The sequence below is a fragment of the Pogona vitticeps genome, chromosome 3 (assembly GCF_051106095.1).
Source record: "Pogona vitticeps strain Pit_001003342236 chromosome 3, PviZW2.1, whole genome shotgun sequence".
In the NCBI taxonomy this organism is placed as follows: Eukaryota; Metazoa; Chordata; class Lepidosauria; order Squamata; family Agamidae; genus Pogona; species Pogona vitticeps.
In genome coordinates, this window is record NC_135785.1 from 48,090,068 (window position 1) to 48,114,789 (window position 24,722).

At 41.7% G+C, this 24,722-nt stretch overlaps 1 protein-coding gene and 1 long non-coding RNA gene across 3 annotated transcripts in view; one reads left to right on the forward strand and one right to left on the reverse strand.

The window, feature by feature from the left end:
- Window positions 1–24,722, forward strand: part of PCCB (propionyl-CoA carboxylase subunit beta) — a 41,509-nt gene that overhangs the window by 12,442 nt on the left and 4,345 nt on the right. For both annotated transcript variants that reach the window (XM_078389311.1, XM_020787369.3), the window contains exons 7-14: window positions 158–266; window positions 3,216–3,336; window positions 7,396–7,477; window positions 9,682–9,805; window positions 15,129–15,236; window positions 17,015–17,115; window positions 18,292–18,390; window positions 18,542–18,635. In XM_078389311.1, coding sequence (XP_078245437.1) covers window positions 158–266; window positions 3,216–3,336; window positions 7,396–7,477; window positions 9,682–9,805; window positions 15,129–15,236; window positions 17,015–17,115; window positions 18,292–18,390; window positions 18,542–18,635 — 838 coding nt within the window. The remainder of the gene's footprint in view (window positions 1–157; window positions 267–3,215; window positions 3,337–7,395; window positions 7,478–9,681; window positions 9,806–15,128; window positions 15,237–17,014; window positions 17,116–18,291; window positions 18,391–18,541; window positions 18,636–24,722) is intronic.
- On the reverse strand, window positions 19,947–23,310 carry LOC144587866 (uncharacterized). The gene is made up of 4 exons (XR_013543053.1): window positions 23,173–23,310; window positions 22,731–22,809; window positions 20,842–20,982; window positions 19,947–20,314 (listed from the first exon to the last, which is right to left on the reverse strand). It is a non-coding gene; the product is annotated as an uncharacterized LOC144587866 (long non-coding RNA).

Genomic DNA, 24,722 nt, shown 5'->3' on the forward strand with positions numbered 1-24,722 from the left:
GGACTGCATGACAAAAAATAGCAAAAACATTTTATTTGCTTTGAACCAAATAAATTAGAAATGGAATTCTGTATACTTCTCTGTGAAGTGTGGAGAATGTGTGGTTCGATTTTTAGATCTTGCATCTTGACCTTTGAAGTTTCTTTTTCCTCTTCAGGACACTTCCTATCTGTTCATAACTGGCCCTGATGTGGTCAAATCAGTTACTAATGAAGATGTTACACAGGAGCAACTTGGGGGTGCAAAGACACACACTGCAGTATCAGGTCAGAAGTGACTTAAATTTAAAAAAAATGTAGGCCTCTGTGTGCAGTCTTATTGCAAAGTAATCTTAATCTTAGAACTCAGCTGGAAATCAACTTGGAATGTCAGGTTAAAAATTAATAGTTAAACCTGAATGCTAAGAATAAGGAGATTAACTCATTAGTATCAGTGTTTAAAATAAAAATAGTTTAATTCATTACATTTACATTCTTCATGTATTGATTTATATGTTTAATGGACTACTTTAGGATTTGTTCTTCCAGTGAGCACTCAGGGTTGACCAGAAGCCCTGTTTAAAAACAGTTAGCAATTTGTGTTGTGTGCCTGTGCTTTTGGGAGTTAAAATCTAAGAATCCTCAAAGATGGGAACAATTCCTGTGTAAACAACTAATCATTCTTAGTACACTTCTGTTGTATTGCTCTAAAAGAAGCTTTCTTGAGAGTGCAGACCTCATGAAAATGTGCATCATGGAGCTGCTGGCCAAGTTAACCACAAGCAGCTACTGAGAGTTTAATGAATCCACTTTTTAAAAAAACCACATTAAAAAACCTAGCTTCCATCCACCAAGGATAATGTTGTTATCTAATTATTGGTGCAAAATCACAGCTCAGCAGCCTCTGGGTAAGCTGAAGCTAAGATGATCTGTACAGCCCCTCCTGTAAATGTCCAACTGTTCCTGAGGGCTTAGTTGAATTATCTATTTGACAAGTGCCTGCAAATCTTCATGTTTGAAAAAAACAGAAAATGAAATGATTAATTAATATTAAAAAGAAAAATAACATATCTGTTGCTTGAAAGAATGGTTCTTTCTTTAATTTCTGAAACTGGATTGTTGCAAACACACAACTAAGTCGCTACGTTTGAATCCAGTTCTTGAATGAAAAGGGTCATCTCCTTGCATCAGCAGACATTATTTTCTTTTTCATATTCATTAATCAATATTATTGTTCTGTCTTTTGTTCATTAGGCAAACTAGCAGGCAACTGTGCAGTTCAACTGGGTAGCAATACAGTGGTCCTTTCCTGTGAAAGGAAGGACTTCAGGGGAGGGGCCATGTAAATAATTGTGGCTTCATCTTGTTCAGAGGTTTTTGGATTATAGTCTTGTTCTAATAACATTGTTTTTCAAACATTATCCATCGAAGACTTAACTCAGTACTGTATTGTTTTCCTTGTGGGGCAGTGCAGCTCAGCCGATTTGGATGCAGAAAGAGTGGGGTTGCTACAACCTCAGTAGCAACCTGTAATCAGATGGGTTAACAGTTCTGAGGGGCACATTACCCTGAATCCTGTACTCTCAGGAAAGCTTTTTATGATGCTGAGCAAAATAAATATATTGGAAATAACTAATCAGCTCTTTATGTAGCAACAGTTTCCAGCTTTGGGGTTCCTGATGCTCTTAATCTTTAGTTTCCTAAACCCTAGAAGAATGACATAAACTCTAAAATTTCTTAGTATTATAGTCCAAGCACATTTGTAGGGCCAAGATACCTAGTATAAATCTAGATTTTAAAGGGAAATACAGATCCTTTTAAAGGGAAATACAGATCCTTTTAGGAAAGGATAATGTGGACTGACATAATGCCCTTTACAAGGAGCATGTAACTAACATTTTTATACATGAGATTTTGAGGGACTCTTTCTGGTGGTGGTCAAAACAAGTAACTTTAGTGTTAGCAAGTTAATTTTAACATGTTATTTTCAGATTCTGTGGAAAACATTATGATGTTTCTCTCTGGTCAAGTAAAATCAATGTGAAAACAATATATAGTCTTCAACTGAAAACTGTACTGCATAGAATGAAAAAGGGTTATTGTTCAAAACAATGAGAATGAATATAAGAGAGATTGAGGTATTGGAACTGCTCCAAACATCAAGAGGACTTTTCTGGTTGATCAAACCAAGGGTTCATCTAAATCAGTACCTCTGACTCTAGCAGCAGTTTCCATGATCACTGCAGATGGTGACAGCAGCCACGAAATTAAAAGATGCCAGCTTCTTGGGAGGAAAGCGATGACAAACCTTGACAGTATCTTAAAAAGCAGAGACATCACCGTGCCAACAAACATCCGCATAGTCGAAACTATGGTTTTTCCTGTAGTGATGTATGGAAGTGAGAGTTGGACCATAAAGAAAACTGACCACCGAATAATTGATGCTTTTGAATTGTGGTGCTGGAGGAGACTCTTGAGAGTCCCCTGGACTGCAAGGAGAACAAAACTATCCATTCTAAAGGAAATTAATCCTGAGTGCTCACTGGAAGGACAGATCCTGAAGCTGAGGCTCCAATACTTTGGCAATCTGATGAGAAGAGAAGACTCCTTGGAAAAGACCTTGATGTTAGGAAAGTGTGAAGGCAAGAGGAGAAGGGGATGACAGAGGATGAGATGGTTGGACAGTGTCACTGAAGCAACCAACATGAATTTGACACAACTCCGGGAGGCAGTGGAAGACAGGAGGGCCTGGCATGCTCTGGTCCATGGGGTCACGAAGAGTCGGATATGACTAAACGACTAAACACCAACAACAAAGCAGCAGTTAGCCAGTCATTTGTTAGTATCTCATAATGAAGCTTTTATGATGACTGTTTACTCTCATCAGTCATCCTGTCCCATCTAGTAATTAGAGATGTATTACCCATGGCTGTGGCATTTCATTTTCCTATCATAACACATAGCCACTATGAGAGATACTCCATTGTCACATGTAGTGATTGCTATTCCATAAAGAAACAATTTGTTCTATAAATAAATTAGATGCTGGTGGCTGTGCAGAGAATATGAACAAGCTGTATGTTGATACTGAAAGATGCATAGGTACCATCCTGACCTGGAACTCTGGTTTGTTTCTGCTGGTCAAAAAGTTGCTGATAGCTGTTTTGTTGTGAATGTTCAAGGAGTCCTTGCAAAGTCAGCTTTGTCTGTATGTTGTGGGTTTTTTTTTCCTCACAGGCGTTGCACATTGTGCTTTTGAGAATGACGTAGATGCTTTGCTTAATCTGAGAGAGTTTTTTAATTACCTACCACTTAGTAACAAAGATCCAGCTCCAGTGAGAGAATGCCATGACCCTAGGTAAGTAGATGGTGCTTTAAAAATCTGTATATCTACACAAAACAAATACCAGAAATTCAAAGAATCAGCATGCCTCAGAGTTCATCTGGTCAAAGTCCAAACCTGCAGAGTTAAGATTTCTTAGACGTCCATTTCAGAGAGAAGCTAGTCAGTTTAAACTGAAACTCATAGTTGATGGCTTTCTCTCCCCCCCCCCATTGTTAAGTATGAAGCTATTCTTAGATAGCTTCATACTTAATATTTCCCATATTGTCCCTTCTAGTTTTTGTATAGGTCCATGGCAACGGATTTTGTAGAACTGTAGGAATTTTAAGCTCCCCCCTCCCCCAAGTAAGGTAGGGTTTGGGGATTTAGAACTGGGAAAATGGATATGGGTAGGGAAAAGGTAAAATTCCAGAGAGTGAGTACATTTACATCCACTTATACAATTATACTACCTAGATAAGATTAAAAAAAAACCCAAATAGCAAGTTTTAACAGAGTTACTATCTTTATTAATCTCTTCATTCTCTACTTCCAGTATATTTTCTGTCAGCTCTTCTAGGAGGGATATTTGTTTCTTTTCAATATTTCCCATATAATATCCTAGCTGCAGTAATTACATGTATTATCAAATGTCTCATTTCTTTATCTAGAGTCTCAGGCATAATATTCAATAAAAACAGTTCTGGTTTAAATAGTATTGCGCAAGATAGGATATTTTTCAGAATTTCATGCACTAATCTCCAGTAGTTTTTTGCTTCCCTACATTTCCACCAAACATGAAAGTGCCCTCTTGTATTTTATATTTCCAGCATTTGTTAGAAACATTTTCATACATTTTAGATAGATTTGTTGGGGTCATGTTCCATCTATAAAACATCTTATATATACCGTATTTTTTGCTCCATAAGACGCACTTTCCGCCCCCCAAAATGTGGGGGGGAAGTCCCTGTGTCTTATGGAGTGAAGGCAGCAATTTTGTCACCACTGGCCCCGTGGGGGGGAGCGTTGCAAGGGTCCAGGTGAGCCTTCCAGGACCATTGCAAGGCTCCCCCACGGGGCCAGCAGCAGTGAAATCGCCAGCTTCCAGGTGGGGGGAGCGTCGCAAGGGTCCTGGAAAGCTCACTCAGACGCTTTCGACGCCCCTCCCACCCCCGCACGGGGCCAGCGCTGGCGAAATCGCCAGGTTCTGGGAGTTTCTTGAGGCTTGGGAAGCCTCTGAAGAGTCCCAGAAGGTGGTGATTTTGCGCCCCCTGGCCCCGTGGGGGGGTTGGGGGGCATCACAAGGGCCCGAGGGAGCCTCCCAGGACCCTTGCCATGCTCCTCCCACCCCCGCATGGGGCCAGCGCCGGCGAAATCACCAGGTTCTGGGAGTGTTTGGAAGCTTGCGAAGCCTCCAAACTCTCCCAGAAGCTGGCGATTTTACCCCCCCTGGCCCCGTGGGGGGGTGGGGGGAGCGTCACAAGGGTCCGAGGGAGCCTCCCAGGACCCTTGCCATGCTCCTCCCACCCCTGCACGGGGCCAGCGCCGGCAAAATCGCCAGGTTCTGGGAATTTCTTGAGGCTGGGGAAGCTTCAGAAGAGTCCCAGAAGGTGGCGATTTTGCCGCCTCTGACCCCTGGGGGGGGCAGGGTGAGTCTCTAAAGGGTCCTGGAACACACCCTAGGACCCTTTGGAAGCTCACCCTTCCCCCCCTCCCTGCCGGGCCAGAGGGGGCAAAATTGCCACCTTCTGGGACTCTTGAGGCTTGGGAAGCTTCAGAAGAGTCCCAGAAGCTGGCGATTTCGCCCCCTCTGACCCCAGGGGGGGGGCAGGGTGAGCCTCCAAAGGGTCCTAGGGTGTGTTCCATAAGATGGACCTCTCCATAAGGCTTACCAATTTTTAGGAGAAGAAAACAAATTCTTTTTTCCTGTTTTCTTCTAAAAATTTGGTGCATCTTGTGGAGAGGTGCGTCTTATGGAGCGAAAAAGACAGTATATTCTTTGAAATTTACTGATTTTGTAAGCTTAATATTATTCTGCCAAATTTGTATTCAATGGTCTAAATCAATATTATGACCAATATTTTGCGCCCATGTCATCATGCAGTCTTTAACCACTTCATCCTCCATTTTCCTATTTAATAGATATTCACACATTATTTTAATTATTTTATCACCTTCCCCTAGCAATAATTTATCAAATGTCGTTTGTTCTTCATAAAAACCCATTGATTTGTCTTTTATGTATTTTGAGTTTAATTGTAGTCTCATCCACCAATCAAGAGAGACCTTCTGTTCCTCTAACTCCTCTCTGGTCTTTAGCAGCCTGTCTGTCTTTAACAAGTCTTGGTAGCTAAGGAGTTTTGTTATAGTTGGCTGTGTAATGCTTCTAATGGCAAAACCCACTCTAGAATTTTGCAGTACATATGCTTTTGTATTTTATTTCAAATCCATAACAGGTTTTCTTATCACATGATTATTAAAGACTTTATGTTCTTTAGCTTTTAGATATCATCATATAAAGGCATGGTATCCCAAGCTAAGATCCTGTCCCTCCAGTTTAAGTAGTCTCTCATTGTCCAGAGCAATCTATTCTTTGATCCTAACCAATACAGAGGCCCTGTAATAAGTACTGTATTCCAATCCAGGAGCCCAAAGCCCACCCTTTGTTTGAGTCTTGTAATGCCTTCACTTTAATCCTTGTTTATTTCCCCTTTCCCCTTGCTGAACAAATTTCATTTTTTAAATTGAAGTCTTGAAGGAGTGTTTACTTTAACATCACTGGTATTGTCTGAAAAAGAAAGATCTTTGTGCTTTGTTCACTTGTCAGTTTTATATTACTATATTTCTCAAAATATTTTCTCTGTTTTTCTTTGGGGAAGGCTTTTTCATAGTATAATTTTTATAAAATTTCTTTACAGCCTTCTTCATTTCTTCGTGCTTCAATTTTATCACTCCTTCCACAGCTTTCAGATTTTGAATTACAGAGTTTCCACTTTCTTTCCTTAATTTATATGCCAGCCATCTTCCTGGTTTATTTGCATTTTCCAAAAAAGTTTTGTCTTGTGAATTTTATCCTTTTCGCCATTTCCTCTGTCTCCAGAATATTCAATTGATATTGTATTAGTTTTATCGTCATCCTTAATTATGTCATGCGTGGGTTTTACTTTAACTGTTTTTCACACAGCAGCAATGTCTTCTCCAAATCTCAATATTTTGCCGTTCTCTCTCTTTTTTTGTCTTGCAGCAAATCTTATTACTAAGCCTGAAAAAAAGCTTTACTTGCTTCCCATACTGTAATCATTGGTGTTTCTGGAAGCATAATAAGTTTAAAAATAGATCCATCTCTTCTCTTTTTTGCTTTATGAAGAGTGTAAAGTCCCTTGCATTTGGATGCCTTGTTCTCCAGGTGTCAATCATACTGAGCTCTTCTGCTAGCTTCAGAAAGGGTTTTGGCAACATATTTCTTCTTCTTCTTTTTATTTCCCCTTTTCCTGGATTTATATCTAAATGTCTGTCAAGGAATGTTAAGCTTTTCTTGATGAAGGTTAGGAATACAGGAAGCTGTCTTAACACTGAGTTTCATGATCAGTCCTACTAATCCACTGCATCACCTGAGGCTGGTAATGATTTTGGAAGGTTTAACTGCTTGTTTCCATTCCAGACACTAACCAGGCCCAATTCTACTTACCCTCCAAATCAGATTAAATTGGTGTATACATTGGCAGTATGGTGTTTGAAACCCATCAGAATTCCACTCCTACTTCAGTATAGCTCAGCATGGTATAGTTAACACTCAATTGATGGAGCGTATCTTTCTGTCTTTTCTTCACTCTGTCCTCTTGTTAGTACTAGTTGACTCATTTCTTTCTTTGGATCACCGAAGGAGAGAGGCAGATAAGTGTTGGAAAATGAACTGCCAGGTGGTCCTTTTGGAATAGAAATTTTGTAATATTACATAAAATGAAAGATATTTCCTATATTGCATCTGCAAGCTGAAGCGGTGTTGTATAAAATATTCAGATTCTTTTAGGTTACATTTATAAGTAATTTTCTCATATGAATATGTTTCTTGCTTTTGTTTCTGTTTTTTCAAAGCAACCGGTTGATTCCTGAGTTGGATACAATAGTCCCAATGGAATCTACAAAAGCTTATGACATGGTGGATATTGTCCGTTCGGTAAGCTTTGTGTTGCAATTTTATTACAATTTGGTAGTAAGCTGCATGACCCTTGTAGCATTTACACATGTGTTAATTGTGTCTCAGAATTGCTACAAAATGTAAACAAATTCCTTTTTCACATTGCATATCTGCAAGCAGCTAAAATATTCTAACTAGAAATGTGGTGTATCATAAAAGTGGTATAAGCAGTATAGCTCAAAGAATTAGAGGGAGTGCTTCTTGGCCTTTGCTGTCATAACTTAAGAGTAGAGAATGCAGCTTCTGGACTAACTTCAGTTTTCAGTGCATGATGTTGTGCTTGAAGAAACATAGGGCAAAATCCTGTTGTGTAAATTTGGACCAGCTGTAACCAGGATCAGGCACCAAAAACATTTAAATTTGCACTAATTAAAAGCTTTGTATTCTCCTCCCCTCTCCCCATTTTAGATTTCTAGCCTTCCTCAGTCTCCTCTTTGCCCTGGGGAAGCCTTGGACAGCCTTGAGATAGGAGAGGGAAGCTGTTAATTTTTTTAAATTGCCACTAGATTGCTGCTGCCAGAATTAAGACCAAATGTTTTTGACTTTTAAAGGCTTCCCTCTTCCATCTCAAAGATTTGTCCATGACAAAATGCAATCTGAAGTTTCTGGTGTCTGATCTGGGTTATGCTGGGCACAAAGTTACACAGTGGGTTTTTGCCCATTGTCTTTAAACTTGAATTTGATAGAATTCATTGCATTGTATATTTAGTCATATGGAAGCCTAGAGCTAGAGCTTCTAAAGCTTCATGTGAAAAGGGAAGAAAGCTAGTTCTATGGTGTTTGATTCACATACAATGAGTGTGAAGTATGGTGTACTATCAGCTGGCTGGAGAGCTCAGTAGTTCAGGTGTCTAGCTGTGGAGCCAGAGGTTGGGAGTTGATTCCCTACTGTGTCTCCTGGAAAAAGAGCCATCCTGTGAAACCGTGGGCAAGCTGCACAGTCCCAAGGTGCACCCAGAAGAAAGGAACAGTAGACCACTTTTCAGTATTCTGTACCTAGAAAACCCTGGAAATGGTCACCATAAGTCACAATTGGTGGCACACCATTGCAAAATACTATATGAATGATAGCATAATGGCAAGAATCCTGTTGTGTAATTACACTGGCAGAATGAAATGCCATAATTTGTGGTGGCGAATTGCTGCTAATTTGTACGTCCCTGCTTAGATTCCTCATTGTATACCAATGAGGTCTTGGTGTATGACTTGGAATCCAGGGTGGGACTCTTAATTAGCAGCAATTTGCCACCGAGGGTTATGTCATTTTCTTTTCACTGGAGTAACTGTTCAGCAAGAATTGACAAATTATTTGGGTAACCAACTAACAATAGAAATGTTTCTTGTGAGGTATGGTTTAAAAGCAACAGAACAGTAGGACCGCTTGTTTTTGGCTCAGTGACCAATTTTTTATGTTGGTGAAAGGATCCATAATGGTCTTACTTTGCCTAAGTTAGTGTTCACACTTCATATGTTTTTGCATTTTGTTTGATTAGTGGGCAAATAATGCTATGAAGAGCTAAAGTGTACATATTAACATCACTGCAGTTAGGTCTTTCAAAGCAGAATCCTGTACATGTCTACTGAGAAATAAGACTCATTCAGTTCAGTGGACTTATTTCCAGGCAAGGGAGTATCCCAGGATTAACATCATAAATTCATCTTGAATTTTACTCTGCATCATTCATTATTTGGGATCTGGCCAGGGGGTAGTCTAAAAACTGGGGATGTTGCCAGTTCTGTCTACACTCCCAGGTTGATTAGTGATCCTTTGACAGAACATGTATAATAATTCTATAGCTTAGTCTTCAGTGATTGTCAGAATTCCTAAACTTCCATCCTTCCTTGATGTTTGATATTTGCAGAAATGAAAGCTAAACTGAAGTTGTCTCTGTAGTATTCTTTAAATAGATGAATTAGATATAGAGTGGAGCTAAATTAAGTTGTTAAGCTATAATAAACCAAAATAGTAACTGTCAGGAATTTTTAAATGACCCTTACTAAATGTTCGGTTTAATATCTGTCAAGAAAAAAAAGACTTAAATGAAAGCAGAATATTGAAAATAACTTTTAAAACCCTCTTGTCTTACCTGTCTGAAATCTCCTTTGTCAGACACAGATTGCCACAGAAGGGAATAGGTATTATATCCCTGCTGCAATAAAATGTTTAAATCCAATTCATGCAGATTGTTGATGAGAGAGAATTCTTTGAGATCATGCCTTCTTATGCCAGAAACATTGTGGTTGGATTTGCTAGAATGAATGGAAGAACTGTTGGAATAGTTGGCAACCAGCCCAAAGTGGCATCAGGTAAAAGACTGGTGGGGGTGGGAAGCAGCTGGGAATCTGCAGACTTGAGAGATTTCTATTTTTTTACTGTGTTGTCCTTGTTGAAACAGACAAGTGTTTTCCTTGAAATAAAATTGCACTTGAGGAGCTGTTTGTTCTTCCATTTTGTGTTTAGCTATTCTGATACAGAGTTGGTACTCTTGTGTGTTTGTGCCTTGTAAGTACTTTGTGCCCAGAGAACCATGACATTAAATCTGTTTCTTGATTCATATATGTAGTGAATTTAGGTAACAGGGCTTTCTTTATAAATGTTTAGAATCCATTGATTTTTCTCTATGCTTTTTTATTAACTCCTTTCCTATTAAATGTAGGAATTATTAGATATTTTAAAGAGAGTAAATATTTGTACATAATTCTGAAAAGAATTGCACTCCTATTTAGAACATCTTTTATATTGATAACATAATCATCTTGGAAGTGGTAAAAGTCTTTCAGTAACAGTGAAACATTATCATTGTCACTGCTATTATATTGAGGCCAAGGTTTTAGACATCTCATCGTGGGTACAGTGGGGTCTTGACTTAAGAACGGCTCGAGTTAAGAACATTTTGACTTAAGAACCACTCTCCTAGGAAAATATTGACTTGACTTAAGTACTTAGATTTGAGTTAAGAACTGAAAAAAACCACGTGGGAGGCAGGGAAAGTGCAAAATTTGAACTTTCAGTTAACTGTTGGCCAGTGAAAAGGGTGCCTGTCTGCTTCCTCACTCCTCCCAGCATTTAGAGAGTGGATTGGGAGACAGTCTTCGGACTGCCTGGTACTGCCTGGACTGTATTTTCCCTGCCTTCCCTGAACCTTTCTTGACCTAAGGAAAAAAGAAACAAAATATCCCCCTCTAGTGGTCGAAGGCAGAATAGCAGCTTCCCATTAGTTTCTATGGACGGAAAAGAGCAGATACGGATCAAATGGTTTTCAATGCATTCCTATGCGAAATGCAGATTTGACCTGAGAACTTTTTGACTTGAGAACCGCCTTCCAATACGGATTAAGTTCTCAAGTCAAGACCCCACTGTATATAGAATCAGCAGTGATTGCCAACATGTGATTTATATTTAATGTGATTTATATTTAAGTGTTTTGTCTATGAAGACTACTGGGCTGTTCTGTTGTCAATGAAATTTAAAGTTCCATCAATTCAGGAAAGGGACCTTATCCAACCAGCCTAAAGAGGTTTCCTCCTCACAACCCATTCTTTTTCAGGGTTTAGTGTGAGAAGAAGAGTCTCTATTGTTACTCTGATTCCTAGCTTCATGTTGTTTACAACTCTCCCACTGCTTCTTGAGTTGTGCGTCTTAACCAGGCTTCCTCAGTGCCATCTCCTCCTTGACTGAAGAAAGAGAAGTTACTTACCTGTAACTTTGGTTCTTTGAGTAGTCCTCTGTGAATTCACACTAATGGGTTAATCTACGCCTGATCAGAGCAGCCTCGGAAACTTCCACAGCTTTAAGCACTTGGTGTCGGGACCTCCCCTATACTGGCTATATAACTCTGCCCCCGGCACACAGTGCCTCAGTTCTAAGGAACCGACTGCTGCTGCCCATCATGCCATGGCAAACGTGATGGACAGCAGGGAGGAGGGAGGGACATGTGGATTCACAGAGGACCACTCGAAGATCCAGAGTTACAGGAAAGTAACTTCTCTTTCTCCTTCGTGGTCTCTGTGAATACACACTAATGGGTGACTGGCAAGCTGACTAACCAGGAGGAGGGACGTCACGAAAGTGCAGAAGCCAGGACAGCTCGACCTACCGCAGCCTGAGCCTTCGGACAGATATCCAGGCGGTAGTGCGAGATGAAGGTAGACTGAGTGGCACATGTGGCAGCGCGGCAGACATCTGTAATGTCCACTCCATGGAGAGAGGCCGTTGAGGATGCTAGAGCTCTAGTAGAGTGAGCTCTCACTGATTTTGGAAGAGGAGTTTCTGCCAAATCATAGGCAAGGCAGGTGGTCTTGACTATTCATCTAGAGATAGTCTGAGAGGAAGCCGGTGCTCTGAAGGAGGAGCCAGCAAAGGTGACAAAGAGATGTTTTGAGGCATGAAAAGTGGTCGTGCAATGCACATAATATGACAGAGCATGCTTCACGTCTAGAGTGTGCAGAGCTGTCTCAAGTGGTGAAGATGGTGTGGGAAAGAAAACAGGAAGGACAGTTGGCTGGTTCAAATGGAAGGCGGAAAATACCTTATGCAAGAAGGTAAGGTCTGGCCATAAGGTTACTTTGCAGAAAGGAGGATCTGCTCTTAGTGTAGCAAGTCCTCCAGCCCTGCAAGCTAAGGTTATCACCAGGAGAAAGGCAGTTTTGAGGGCTAGCAAGTGGAGCGATACTGATGCCAAGGGCTTTAAGGAAGGCCTCATAAGCTGCCAAGTGTTAGTGGTCTATAGGCAGGGCGCATATTCTTCAGGCCTCGGAGAAATAGCTTGCAGGTAGAATGGGCCAGTCCCAAGTGAAACAGGTGAAGGAGAAACTGAAGGAGTGCGTCCAGAGACGTTGTCCTAGTAGGCAAATGTCTTGATGCAAAGTGACAGAACGCCTACTCATTATAGGAGTAGGTCAAGATGGTAGAAGGTTTGTGAGCATGATTGAGCATGTCTATTACAGACAGGGAAGTCTCCGAGGCAACAGGTGGAGGGACTCAAGGTCCGGATGAAATATCTGCCCCTTGTCTTGAGACAGTAGATGAGGGATCAGCTGCAGCGTGATGTATTCCACGGCTCATGGGAGCAGGATCGAGAACCATGGCTGGCGAGGCAACCAAGGGGGTATAAGTACGACATTTGCGCACTCATGCTGGACTTGAACGACAATCCTTTGAAGAAGGGGGAAAGGTAGAAACATGTAAAGGAGGCCCTGTGATCAATTCATCAGGAAAGCGTCCCCTAGGAAGTTGTGGCTGATGCTGGCTCGGGAGCAGAACATGGCACACTTCTTGTTCGTCCAGGAAGCGAAAACGTCTATGTCTGGAGTCTCCCATCAACGACAGAGGTGGCGAAAGATGGCATCGTTGAGAGCCTGCTCATGAAAGCAGGACTGTAGTCTGCCGAGATGGACTGCCACGGAATTGTTCTCACCTGTCAAATGTACAGCCACAGGATAAATGTGGCGAGCATAACACCATTCCGAAAGGTTGATGGTGTAAAAGAGAAGGCGTAATGAGTGAGTGCCACCCTGCTTCTTTATATAATAAACTGCAGTGGTATTGTCTGATGCGACCTGGACCACCCGCCCACAGAGTAGGGGCTCGGAGGCCCAAAAGGCCTTGGTAATTGCCAGGAGCTCCAGCACATTGTTATGCAGGCTGGCTTCTATTGTGGACCAGCGGCCATGGACAACGTGGTGGCATAAACAAGCCCCCCTCCAGCCTGACTTGCTGGCATCCACAGTTAAGAGACCAAAGGGTCTCCCAATCCGTAGGTTGGGGAGAAAGTCTCCACCAATCCAGTTGTGCAGCAAGTTCCGGAATCACCTGGAACAACGTGGATGGGTGGTCGCAAGATATCTGAAAGAGTGAGAGAAACCAGGCTTGAAGGGACTGCATCATCAGTCGAGGATGCTGTCCCACAGCTGTGGTAGATGCCATCAGCCCCAGAAGTCACTGAACCTGTAGGGCAGGGAACTAAGTCCCTGAAGAAAAGGAGCACAACAGATCATGCCTTTTCACAGTCTTGTTGTCAGGGGAAAAACCTGCTTCAAGAAAGCATGCAAAGTCGCATTAATACAATTTAATACAATTTACCCATTGTGCAGGTTTCAAAGTCCTAACGCTGACAAAAGACACAGTGTCAAGGACGTGTGTTTACAAGCTTGTGACTTGGACTCAGCGACCAAGAGCCAGTTATCCAAATATTCTCCTATTGAGGAGAAATACTCGGGTCTGCCTGACAACTGCAGGGTTGTTAGGTCGGCTCCTATGAGTCCTTTCCCTATGAGCCTACGCTGGCACCGGCAGCTGAGGTGGGAATGCAGGCTGCTGTGTGAATGAGCCCATTGATAAATGAAGGCTGTTTCATGCCAGATTATCAACCGCCAAAAAGGTGTTACCCCAGTAAGGATTATCACTGACAGGTGGGTTTCGCAGTGGGAGTTGCAGGGGGCCCTTTCTTTCCCCAAAGGCAAAGCCAAAGCTTGCTGTATGCTGCTGGAACATCAGCCTCGGCACCCAGCTCTCTCTGGAATTTGCAGCCTTATGAACGAGCCCATGAAGGAGGGCTGTTCTGCGCCAACCTCCAAAGAGGTTTTTACCCCAGTCAGAAGAATCACTGACAAGTGAGGATGGCAGCAAGAGCTGCAGGGGGCCCTTTCTTCTTCCAAAGGCAAAGCTAGGGCTACTGTATGTTGCCAGGATATCTCCAACTTCGGCGCCCAGCTCTCTGCAGACTTAGCTCAGATGCCGTCTTCTTTTTTGACACAAAGAGGAAGATTGCAAAGAGGTGGATAACTCTTGCTCTTGAGCCTGGGGGTAGCCTTGTTAAGAAGGTAAAAGATACCTTATTTCTTTAAGAGAAAAGCCATGAGGGCTCCAAAGTTGGCTTTGTAACAGGTTTGTAAAGCTTTTACAAAGAATACCTAATGCTGGCTGGTGCTTTTTATTTATTTATTATATATATCCCGCCTATCTGGTCAATTACAACCACCCCCAGGCAGAAGAAACAACTTGTTACTGAAGAAAGAACAAGGGAGGTTAAAGAAAGGAAAGATAAAGAATACATTTTTTTTTAAACTTGGGAAGTTCCTAACAAAGCTGCTGCTATAGTAGCGGTCGAAAAAAGAACTGAGGCACTGGGTGCCGGGGGCGGAGTTATATAGCCAGTGTAGGGGAGGTCCCAGCACTCAGTGCTTAAAGCTGTGGAAGTTTCCCTGTAGCTCTGCTCAGGCGCGGAGTAACCCATTAGTGTGTATTCACAGAGGCCACGAAGGAGAAGGAGTGGATACAGTTGCCCCCAGAGTTTATGATGTTAGTAGTTGGTGATCTGCCCTGCAGTATATATTCTGTATGTCCATAATGTGCAAACAATGTATGTATTAATTTTTTTTTTAAATAAAGGACACTCACAAACAGGTTAAAACAATAAAACTTGCAAAGCTAAAATGTAGCCATATCTCGTGCAATAGCAAGTGTTGATATTCTAGTTAATATTTGTAGTGATTGTAGAATATAGTGCCAAATGCTGGATTGTACCACTGAAACAAAGAACAATATTTTGCACTGACTACTTTAAAATGATATTTATAGAAGTCTGGAAAGCATTTTAACAGTTTTTCCTATTTTTTTTCTAAAACTCAGGCTGTTTGGATATAAACTCCTCTGTGAAGGGAGCCCGTTTTGTTCGCTTCTGTGATGCTTTCAACATCCCGCTAATAACATTTGTAGATGTGCCAGGATTTTTACCAGGTATGTTCTTCTTTCTCCTCCTTGTTTGCAGAGGTTGAAGTTAATTGTGTAGAGGGCATTATACTTGACTCTTGCAAGTAAATGTTATTTCGTACATTAGGAGGAGTTTGTCTTTTCTTGCAAAGCCAATATGCAAACCTATTATTCAGTGCCAAAGCGAGATGTTTCTTTTCAAACTATTTTTCGTCTTGCACAAGCAAAATGCAAATAGTTTGAAATGCTGTGTTTTATTATAATGAGGTTTAGTATTGTTATAGAGCTCATTTATTCCTTTGTAGAGTTTACCGGTGATATAAAATCCACTAAATTATAAACAAATAATAAATATTGTAGTAAAAGAGAATTGACTTTGTCATTTTAGACACCTAAGTGTCATGCCTCATACTTTAATATACTATTTGTTTATGTATATCTCAGTTAATCCTTTTGAATACTGTTTTTTTTATAAGGCTATAGAGATGAAGTAGGGCAGCAGTTTGCCCACCTCTGCACTACACCAGTTTTCATAGGTATGCCACCTATACACCCATCCCTGAATCTCCAAGAGTTGTACTCATTCCTGTAACTCCCAACCTAAATTTTTATCTTTACAATAATTAGGTTTTTGAACTGGCAATCCCCCTTGCACTATCTAGTGGCCAAAAATATTTTTTTTATAAATTGTTTTAAAAATTGGGGAGTAGTAACCGTTAAAACATAATTCCTTTCCATGTTCTTTCCAGAAGTCACAAGGTGACCTTGAGCCCATTAAAAAAACATGGACTGTATGGGTCCTAAGAATCTGCTTGTGTTCCACTCCTTGTGAGTGGTTAGTGCTGGACTGAGACTTGTGAGGTCCAGGTTCTCGTGTCCTTTGAATCATAAAACTCCACAAATGAGCTTGGGCCAGTTGCACTCTCTCAACCCGACCTCACAAGCTTGTTTTAAGATTAGAGCAGAAGGAGCAAAGTCATATATGGCACTTTAAGATGACTGAAGAAAAACTGGGATATTCATCTTACTAAGCAATATGTGTAATGTACACACCTTTCAGTACATTGGCCTATATATTTTGTAAGGCCACGTGACAGAGGCTGTGTTGGCCTTGGTGGTAAATTTTTTCCCTTTGGAGATCCATGGAGTTAAGCAGCATGTAATCCATAACCAAGATAAGCTTGGCACAAGATATAAAAAAATATACAAATATACAAATATACATCAGACATAACAATGAGTCAGTCTGTTTTATACATCACATTATATTTTGTGGGTGTTATATAAGTTACAAATATAAAATTCTTAAACACAGTGTAAAACTATATAGTTATACTAAAGTATGGAAAGTATGCCAGGAAAGTGTAGAGTTATACAAAAATATAGAAGGAATATCAGCCAATAATGAGATTCTGGTATCTTTATCAATCATAAATTTGTTTGGGATTTCAAACTTTCCAGTTAAATGCTTTATAGATGAATATATGTTATACAACTGGTAAATTATATCAAATCCCAAAGAAATGTTTATCCCATTTATAAATACTCCAGATTTTTGTGCAAAAATACGTGTCTCCATGGACCATTTTCAGTTAGGCTAAGAATTGCTGAGCAGTGTAGATCAGTTATTCTAGCTATTGTATTTTGGTGCATCCAGGCATTCTATCTGCACTATTATTACTCTGATAACAGCTGAGACTTCAGTTGCTATCATAATTAGTGCTGGGCTTCTCTAATTAGGGAGAATATCACTGCAGGCAGTAAATTTCTTGTAACACTGTTTCATTGGTTCCTATTGTTTCCAGGCACAGCCCAAGAGTACGGTGGAATTATACGTCATGGGGCAAAACTGCTTTTTGCTTTTGCAGAAGCAACTGTGCCAAAAATCACTATCATCACAAGGAAGGTGAAGTAAAATGCTATTTTATAGCTACTGGCTCTCCTGCACTACTGTGAGGCTTGCCTTTCTTCAGTTAGCTGTCAGGCAAAGTTCTGGCGGCTCTTCATTTTTTCTGTTTATGTAGTTTCTGTGGAGATTTTTTTACATTCTCTGTTTTATCCCTGCAATTTTGATGGTTGTTGGAAGGAGGTGCTGTGTGGCTAAAGAAATTATCATCAAGTTATGATGATACAGAAAAATGTTTCACTGGTATACTATGATACTTAAAAAGGAACTGATCAACTGTGTGGCACTGAACTAATAGCTACTAGTTTTAAGAGATCCAAATGTTAAACCTGATTTTTAGAATTTTTTAAATATCAGTAAGACTGGCTCTACTGGAAGGTTTCCCATCTTAGCAACTTGACACTGACAACCTGCTAACTGATTTTATCCAACAATTGCCCAGCAATTGGCTGCTTAACTGAAAAAAAAGCAGCACGTCCAAACAATCATTTTAAATCATAATTACTGTATTTTTATACAGTAGCAAAATCTCTGTTTACAGTGTAATAAAGGATGTGTGTGTCCCAAGGTGCTTTCAGGTGGTACTAGGAAGCTGCCGTCTCCCTGTAAAGAGCTGAGCCAGTCATAAAACGTGTGATCCTGATTTGTCATTCCCAGATCAGACAGGATTTGTAAGGCAAAAACAGGAAATAAGAATCCTGTTTTCCCTTCTTGGTTTGTAAACCACAATCCTGGGTTAAGATGCTATAGTAAGCTTCCAGTAAGCTTTTATGTACCTGTGTTTTTGGAAGATGCAAGGTGGGAGTGGGCTGTTGATGGTAGGATGCACATTGTTCACAGTAAGAATCTTAGCTTACCATTGTGTGCAACTGTAGCTTATATAGGAAGCTTCTGTTCATGCCATTGCCCTTTTGGGTTAGGCTGCATAGATCTGTGTTGTGACTTAGTATGTTAAGAAACAGTATACATATATGTAAGGGCTGAAATCCTGTTGCTTATTGTAGTAGGTCGCAACACAGACCTAGGCATCTTATGACTCATACATTTGTTTCACTATGAGGTTTAACTGCCATACAATAGAATCATAGGAACTGAATTCAATGAAAAATTAATTGATGATTTTAAAAACACAGAACTATAATACAACAATAATTCTTTATATATATTTTGTTCCAGGCTTATGGTGGGGCCTATGATGTGATGAGTTCAAAGCATTTAAGAGGAGATGCAAATTATGCTTGGCCAACAGCTGAGGTAGCAGTGATGGGTGCCAAGGTAATGACAGAAGGCATTCTCTTTGGTCTTCAAGAGTTGACACCCTCTCAGTTGTCCTTTCCAATGTGTCTCCTTTTGCTCTTAGCTAGTAAATATTCTGAAGGACTTAAAAAATAATGTTAGTAAACTCACATTTTTGTTTTCTTCCCAGGGTGCTGTTCAAATAATTTTCAGAGGAAAAGGAGCACATGCAGAAGCTGAATATGTGGAAAAGTTTGCCAACCCTTTCCCTGCAGCAATCAGAGGTATTGTAGATTTGAGAATTTATCTTATTGAAACCATTTAAAAGGAACATTTCAAGATCGTCTTGATTGTGTTTTCCAAATCTTTTCACGTTACCGATTATATTTTACCAGAGTAGTTAAGAAATGCATTTGGATGGGCGTATCTCATTAAGTTTGCCATTTGCATAACTTAATTCAAAAGCATGAACCATTGTTTTCTTTCAAATATTGGTTACATTTCCACCCCCACCAGCCAATGAGTTGGCCATCCTTAAGAATTTGATGATATAGTTTGTACAACGATTAAGCAGTTAAACAGTGGAAATGTCTCTAAACACTAGATAGAAAGCCTACTTGCAGATTGTCTGCGGACAAACACTAGCTCTATGGGTTGAAAACGGAGATAAGTACCACTGCCTAGAGTTGGACACAACTGGACAAAATTCTCAAGGGGAATCTTTTTCTACCAATGAGGAAAAAGTATTGCTTAGCAAAGCGACTTTTTCTTCCTCAGTTTCCACTTCTGTCTCACGGTTGTTCCTTTAGATGTAGAGCTCAGTTTCATTATCAGAATCAAGTTTTCTTGGAGATTTCAAGACAAGCATTGCTCCTTCAGGTAGGATGCGAAATTTTCATTTGGTCAAACAAAATAGGAGAGGGCTTTCTTCTAATTTTGTTTCTCTGCAGCATAAAAGGAAGGAGAACAAACATAGCTGATGTAAACAATTAGAGATGTGCAGGGGAATTTTTTCAGTGTTTTTTTTTGGGGGGGTGTTCTTTTGGATAGCTCTTATTTGTTTTGGGTTCAGTAAACCTGAGAATGCCTGGATCTTTCAGGTTCATCAGGTTTGTTTTTTGCATTCCAGTTTCTGGTGCTAGAGCCAGTTAAGCCATACAAATCAAAATTAGCTTTTTCAAAAAAAGCAGAGACATGGCAGGATGATCTTCTAATCCAAAACTGGACAACACCAACACTATATAAGAAAGGAAAATCCATTATCCATACCTACGCAGGCACTAACAGTACTTCAAATTCACATTTATCGTCACATCAGCATCCTCATCAATTCATTGACAGGTAACAGTAGATAGATAAATCATAAATAAAACATGCACACTCACTCACTAAGGGTGTTATAATCACTCTTCCCAACCCTTCAAATATTGATCTTTAGGATAGACATCTCTCCCACCCATGGCTTGGAAACGGGGATGAGCACCGCCCCCTAGAGTCGAACACGACTGGACAAAAATTGTCAAGGGGAACCTTTACCTTTACCTTACAATCACCACTGGATCTAGGTGTAATCGTGCTGGTCAAGAAACAAGCCCTTTGTTGAAGAATAATTCTTTTATTAAGAAAATGAAGTAGTTCCATTAAAATACAGTTGTAGCTTAAAAGCATGTCATATCCAGGCAGTTACCATGATTCAAATAAGCTATTCCTAGGTTAAAATAATAAAAGGCTAAACTAGGTAATCATTCTGGTAACTTCTACATCTTACCATCTAGAGAAGCTGGGTGAACCTCTCCCCCCCTTTCAAAAAGAGAAAACTCTCTCTTCTCACATTCCACAACACCATCCATCAACAGCCACATTTCACATACATGAAACAACCATTCTTCATCGTGGTCTTCTGTGAATGCACACAAAAGGGTTAATCCAGCGCCAGCGTCAGTCCTCTCGGAACATTCTCGAACTTTAAGAGAAAAGTAACAAGTGTAAGGCTGCCTGTAGTGCGCATGTTCCGCCCGCCCAAATCTCAGTTCCATTTTTCCGCCTAGCGATTTGGAACCTCTTGCTTTGAGCTCTGTTTCTATTCGTCTTATTTGCTGTATTTTTCTGGTATTTTGACCCGGATTGAGCGAACTCTATATCCCTTGACGTGGACTGGTTTTTACGACTTCGCTAGTGTTTTTTCCCTTCAACTTGGCTGCCTCGGTTTTTCCCGCCTTTTCCGCTCCGTAACGGTTACCCATAGACTCTAATATCTTATGCCGTCCGGCCCGTTCAGTTGTTGCGTGGACTGCTCTAGGAAAATTCCCCACCAGGACCCACACAATTGTTGCCTTTTTTGTTTGGGAGAAGCCCACCTCACAAAGTCTTGCCAGCATTGCAAAACTTTCATGAAGGCAGCACTGAAGGCAAGACAACAGTGTCTCAAATATCACCTTTGGGAATCTACCCTATCAGCCACCAAGCCTTCAGATTCAGAGATGGCCTCACCGTCTGCAACACCAAGGTCTGAGGCGAATGTTTCCCCTCAGCCTGCTCCATCGAAGACATCTGCCAAAGCAACCAAGAAGCCGGGCCCTTCTAAGAAAGCTGTTGTGAAGACCAAATCGGATACTGCCCCTTCTTTGAAACCTGCAAAAGTAAGGGAAAAGCACCCGTTAAAACTAAAGAGCCTGTGGTGCAGCTTCCACCAATTTCAGAGTCCCTTCCATTGCCTATCTTAGAGGATTCATCGAGGCACCACGAATCCTTGTCGGAGGCAGTCCCTTTGCTCCCTCCTCGACAAGTTGAGCCGGCTGTTCCACCTAGCGTCTCGTCCCCGACACTGAGTCAGCTCGTTGGCGCGACCTTGGGCTTGACTTCTGCCCCGCAGAGCCCATCTTCTCATGGGCGGGGTTCTCCAGCTCCTTCAATCTCAACGCCTCTTTCGAGGTCGAGATCAGCGCAGAAGAAGCACTCTTCGAAGAGAAAACACCGCTCTTCGACCCGACGCCGAACCAAACATCGGTGTTGAAATAGTTCTTCGTCATCTTCCGCCGATTCTGACACGCCTCGACGACGTCACCATCATCAACGGCATTCCAGTTCTTCTGACTCTTCCTCGACCTCGACCGATCGAGGTCAAAAACATAAACAAGTCAAGTACATCTATTTGTCATCCTCGTCGGGCTCTCCTCGACCTCGTCATCGCCGTCGCTGTCGACACATCGATGCCAAGAAGCAGAAAGAGGCTCCGCCCCAGCCGGTCCTACCTATTCCACCAGCGGTGCCTCTCCCTACTACAGTACAACAAACGCAATCTTAGACGCCGCAGAATAAACTCGACGTTGAAAAACCATCGTGCAAAAGGAAGAGGGATGTTTTCTCTTCTGATCCGGATGCGGTTTCTTTAGTCCTTTCTTCTGACTCTGACCAGAACTTACCTGCACAGCCTTCCCAAGGCGGCCTTCCGGAGGGTGAAGTGGTTGGTTCGGACATAGGTGACACTCACGCTTCCTCCCCGTCTGAGGATTTTTCCTCGTACTCACAAAGGTTATCAAGGTTGGCAAGAGCACTTAAGTTAGAGGTGGATCAGCCTGCACCACCTACTGAAGACCTCATCTTTGGTGATATTAATCAAGAGAGGTCTCCACCTCCTAGTCTCACTTTTGTCCCAGTCATTATGGACATCATCAAGGAGTTATGGGAACAACCCTCCAACACACCCTCATTGCCTCGCCGGACGGAGAATTTCTATCGTGTTCCTGGTACTGACACGAAATTTCTCTTCAAACATCCGGTCCCCAACTCTCTAATTGTGGAGACCAGTTGCACCAAGCCTACTGGAAAAATCTCATGTCACCCCCCCACCAATAAGGAGGGGAAAAAGTTGGAGATCATTGGCAGAAAAATTTATTCTCTGATCTCTTTTCTGCTGAAGGTTATTAACTACTAGACTGCTCTCTCGGAGCATATCAAAAACAGCTCTGGTTGAAAATCTTGCCTGGACTTAAACTCATTCCAGAAGTTAGACAAAGTTTTTTTGAACTTTTACGAAGAAGCTCAAACTGTATCCAAGCATCAAAGATTGTCCACTAGGCACGCTGCAGAAGCCGCTGCCAGAGTCCTTATGTCTGCTATTACTTTACACAGACATGCTTGGCTCAGAGCTGCCAACATACTTGATGATGTTAAGAACAAGGTTGAGAGCCTGTCTTTTGATGCTACTGGACTTTTCAACAAAAAGACAGATAATCACTTGGAAGAGCTTCACAAAGCTAAAAAGACTGCCAAGTCATATTCCATTAAACCTCATCCTCGTTACAACAAGTATCAATGGCGTAAGTCTTATGCCCAATACCAGCAATCCTCACAACAATTCAAACCATATAGGAACTTACCTCAACACAGATCCTCTCGAATCTTCTGCTCCCAGTTACCGGTCTCAGCAGTCACAACATCGGCAGTCCTATAAACCACCTGCCAAAAAATCCAAACAGTACCTTTGACTTTCCCATAAGCATCACACTAGACACAAATACTACAAGACTTCTACCATTTCTGTCAAACTGGATCTCTATCACAAACGATTCCTGGGTTTTAAAAATCATTCAACACGGCTACCGTCTAGAATTTATAGAGTTACCTCCCTTAGGGTTTGTAAGACACACATCCTTCGACATCACTCTAGAAGAGGAAATTCTATCACTTCTACGCAGGCATGCCATCCAACCCGTGCCCATAACAGATCTAAGAAATGGATTCTACTCCAGATACTTCGCCGTGCCAAAAAAAGATGGAGGAATAAGACCAATTCTGAACTTAAGAATTCTAAACACTTACCTACATCCACGACGTTTTCGCATGGTGATGCTGGAATCCATTTTGCCCCTGCTAAAGAAAAACAATTGGTTCGTGGTTATAGATCTGAAAGATGCCTATTTTCACATAACCATTCATCCAGACCATCGCAAGTATCTCAGCTTCATATTCCAAGGAACCATCTATCAATTCCTGGCCCTCCCGTTCGGACTTGCGACAGCTCCCAGGACGTTCACAAAGGTTATGGCTCCGGCAGCAGCTTACCTGCACCTCAAAGGCATCCACATCTACCCCTACATAGACGACTGGCTGCTGGTCTCTCCATCCAGAAATCAGGCCCTAAAGGACACAGGGTTCGTTCTTCGGCTACTCCCAAAGTTAGGCCTCACCATCAACATGAAAAAAATCACACCTCATACCATCCAAGGTGGTTCATTACAGAGGTGCTCACCTAGATGCAACCAGGGCATGGATCTTTCTACCCAAGGAAAGGATACTAAAAATTCAGTCAGCTCTAAGAAAATTTCAACCGAGGGCCCGCGTAACAGCAAAGCACGCCCAACATCTGTTAGGCCTCATGGCTTCAACCACCTCAGCCCTATCTCATGCACGTCTCAAACTAAGGTCTCTCCAGTCTTGGTTTCTTGCTCTATTCAATCCAATGACAGTCAGTCAACACAAGCGCCTTCGTGTAACTCCAGAGCTTGCCAAACAACTCCAATGGTGGTTACCTTCCACACTTGAAAATAGGCAGACCTTTCAAGCCACTACAGCTTACAGTTCAAATAACCACAGATGCGAGCCCAACAGGCTGGGAAGCACATTGTGGCCAACACAGGATACATGCCCTCTGGTCCTCCCAGGAAATCAGCCTTCACATCAATCATCTAGAGATGATAGCTGTCATAAAGGCACTCCGGTCCTTTCTCCCCATAGTACAAGGTTGTGGTGTTTAGGTGATAATGGACAACACCACGACTATGTACTATATCAACAAACAAGGAGGGACTCGCTCACAATCACTACTTTACCTGACCATTCGTCTTTGGGAGTTGTGCTACCTCCATCATATATTCCCGATAGCCATACATGTATCCACCACAGAGAATGCTCTAGCAGACCATCTCAGCCGTCTTCCACATCAAACACACGAATGGGAGCTCAATACCCAAGTGTTCCACGATCTTTGTCACCGATGGGGAACTCCTACTGTAGACATCTTCGCGTCTCATCAAAACGCCAAGTGCACCAAGTACGCATCCAGAGCCGGACTGGGCAAGGACTCCTTAGGGGATGCATTTATGATACAGTGGAATCAGGGCCTTCTCTATATGTTCCCCTCTCTTCCTCTAGTACAGAGGGCTCTCGTGAAGCTTCGTTACTCACCTGCGGGAGCAATCTTCATAGCACTGTACTGGCCTCGACAAGTATGGTTCCCAACGCTGATGAGGATGTCCTCAGAATTCAGGAGACTTCCGATAATACCCAATCTCTTGACACAGGACGCAGGCGCAGTCTTCCATCCAGAGGTAGAGACATTGCATCTAACAGTGTGGAGGATCTTCCCGAGA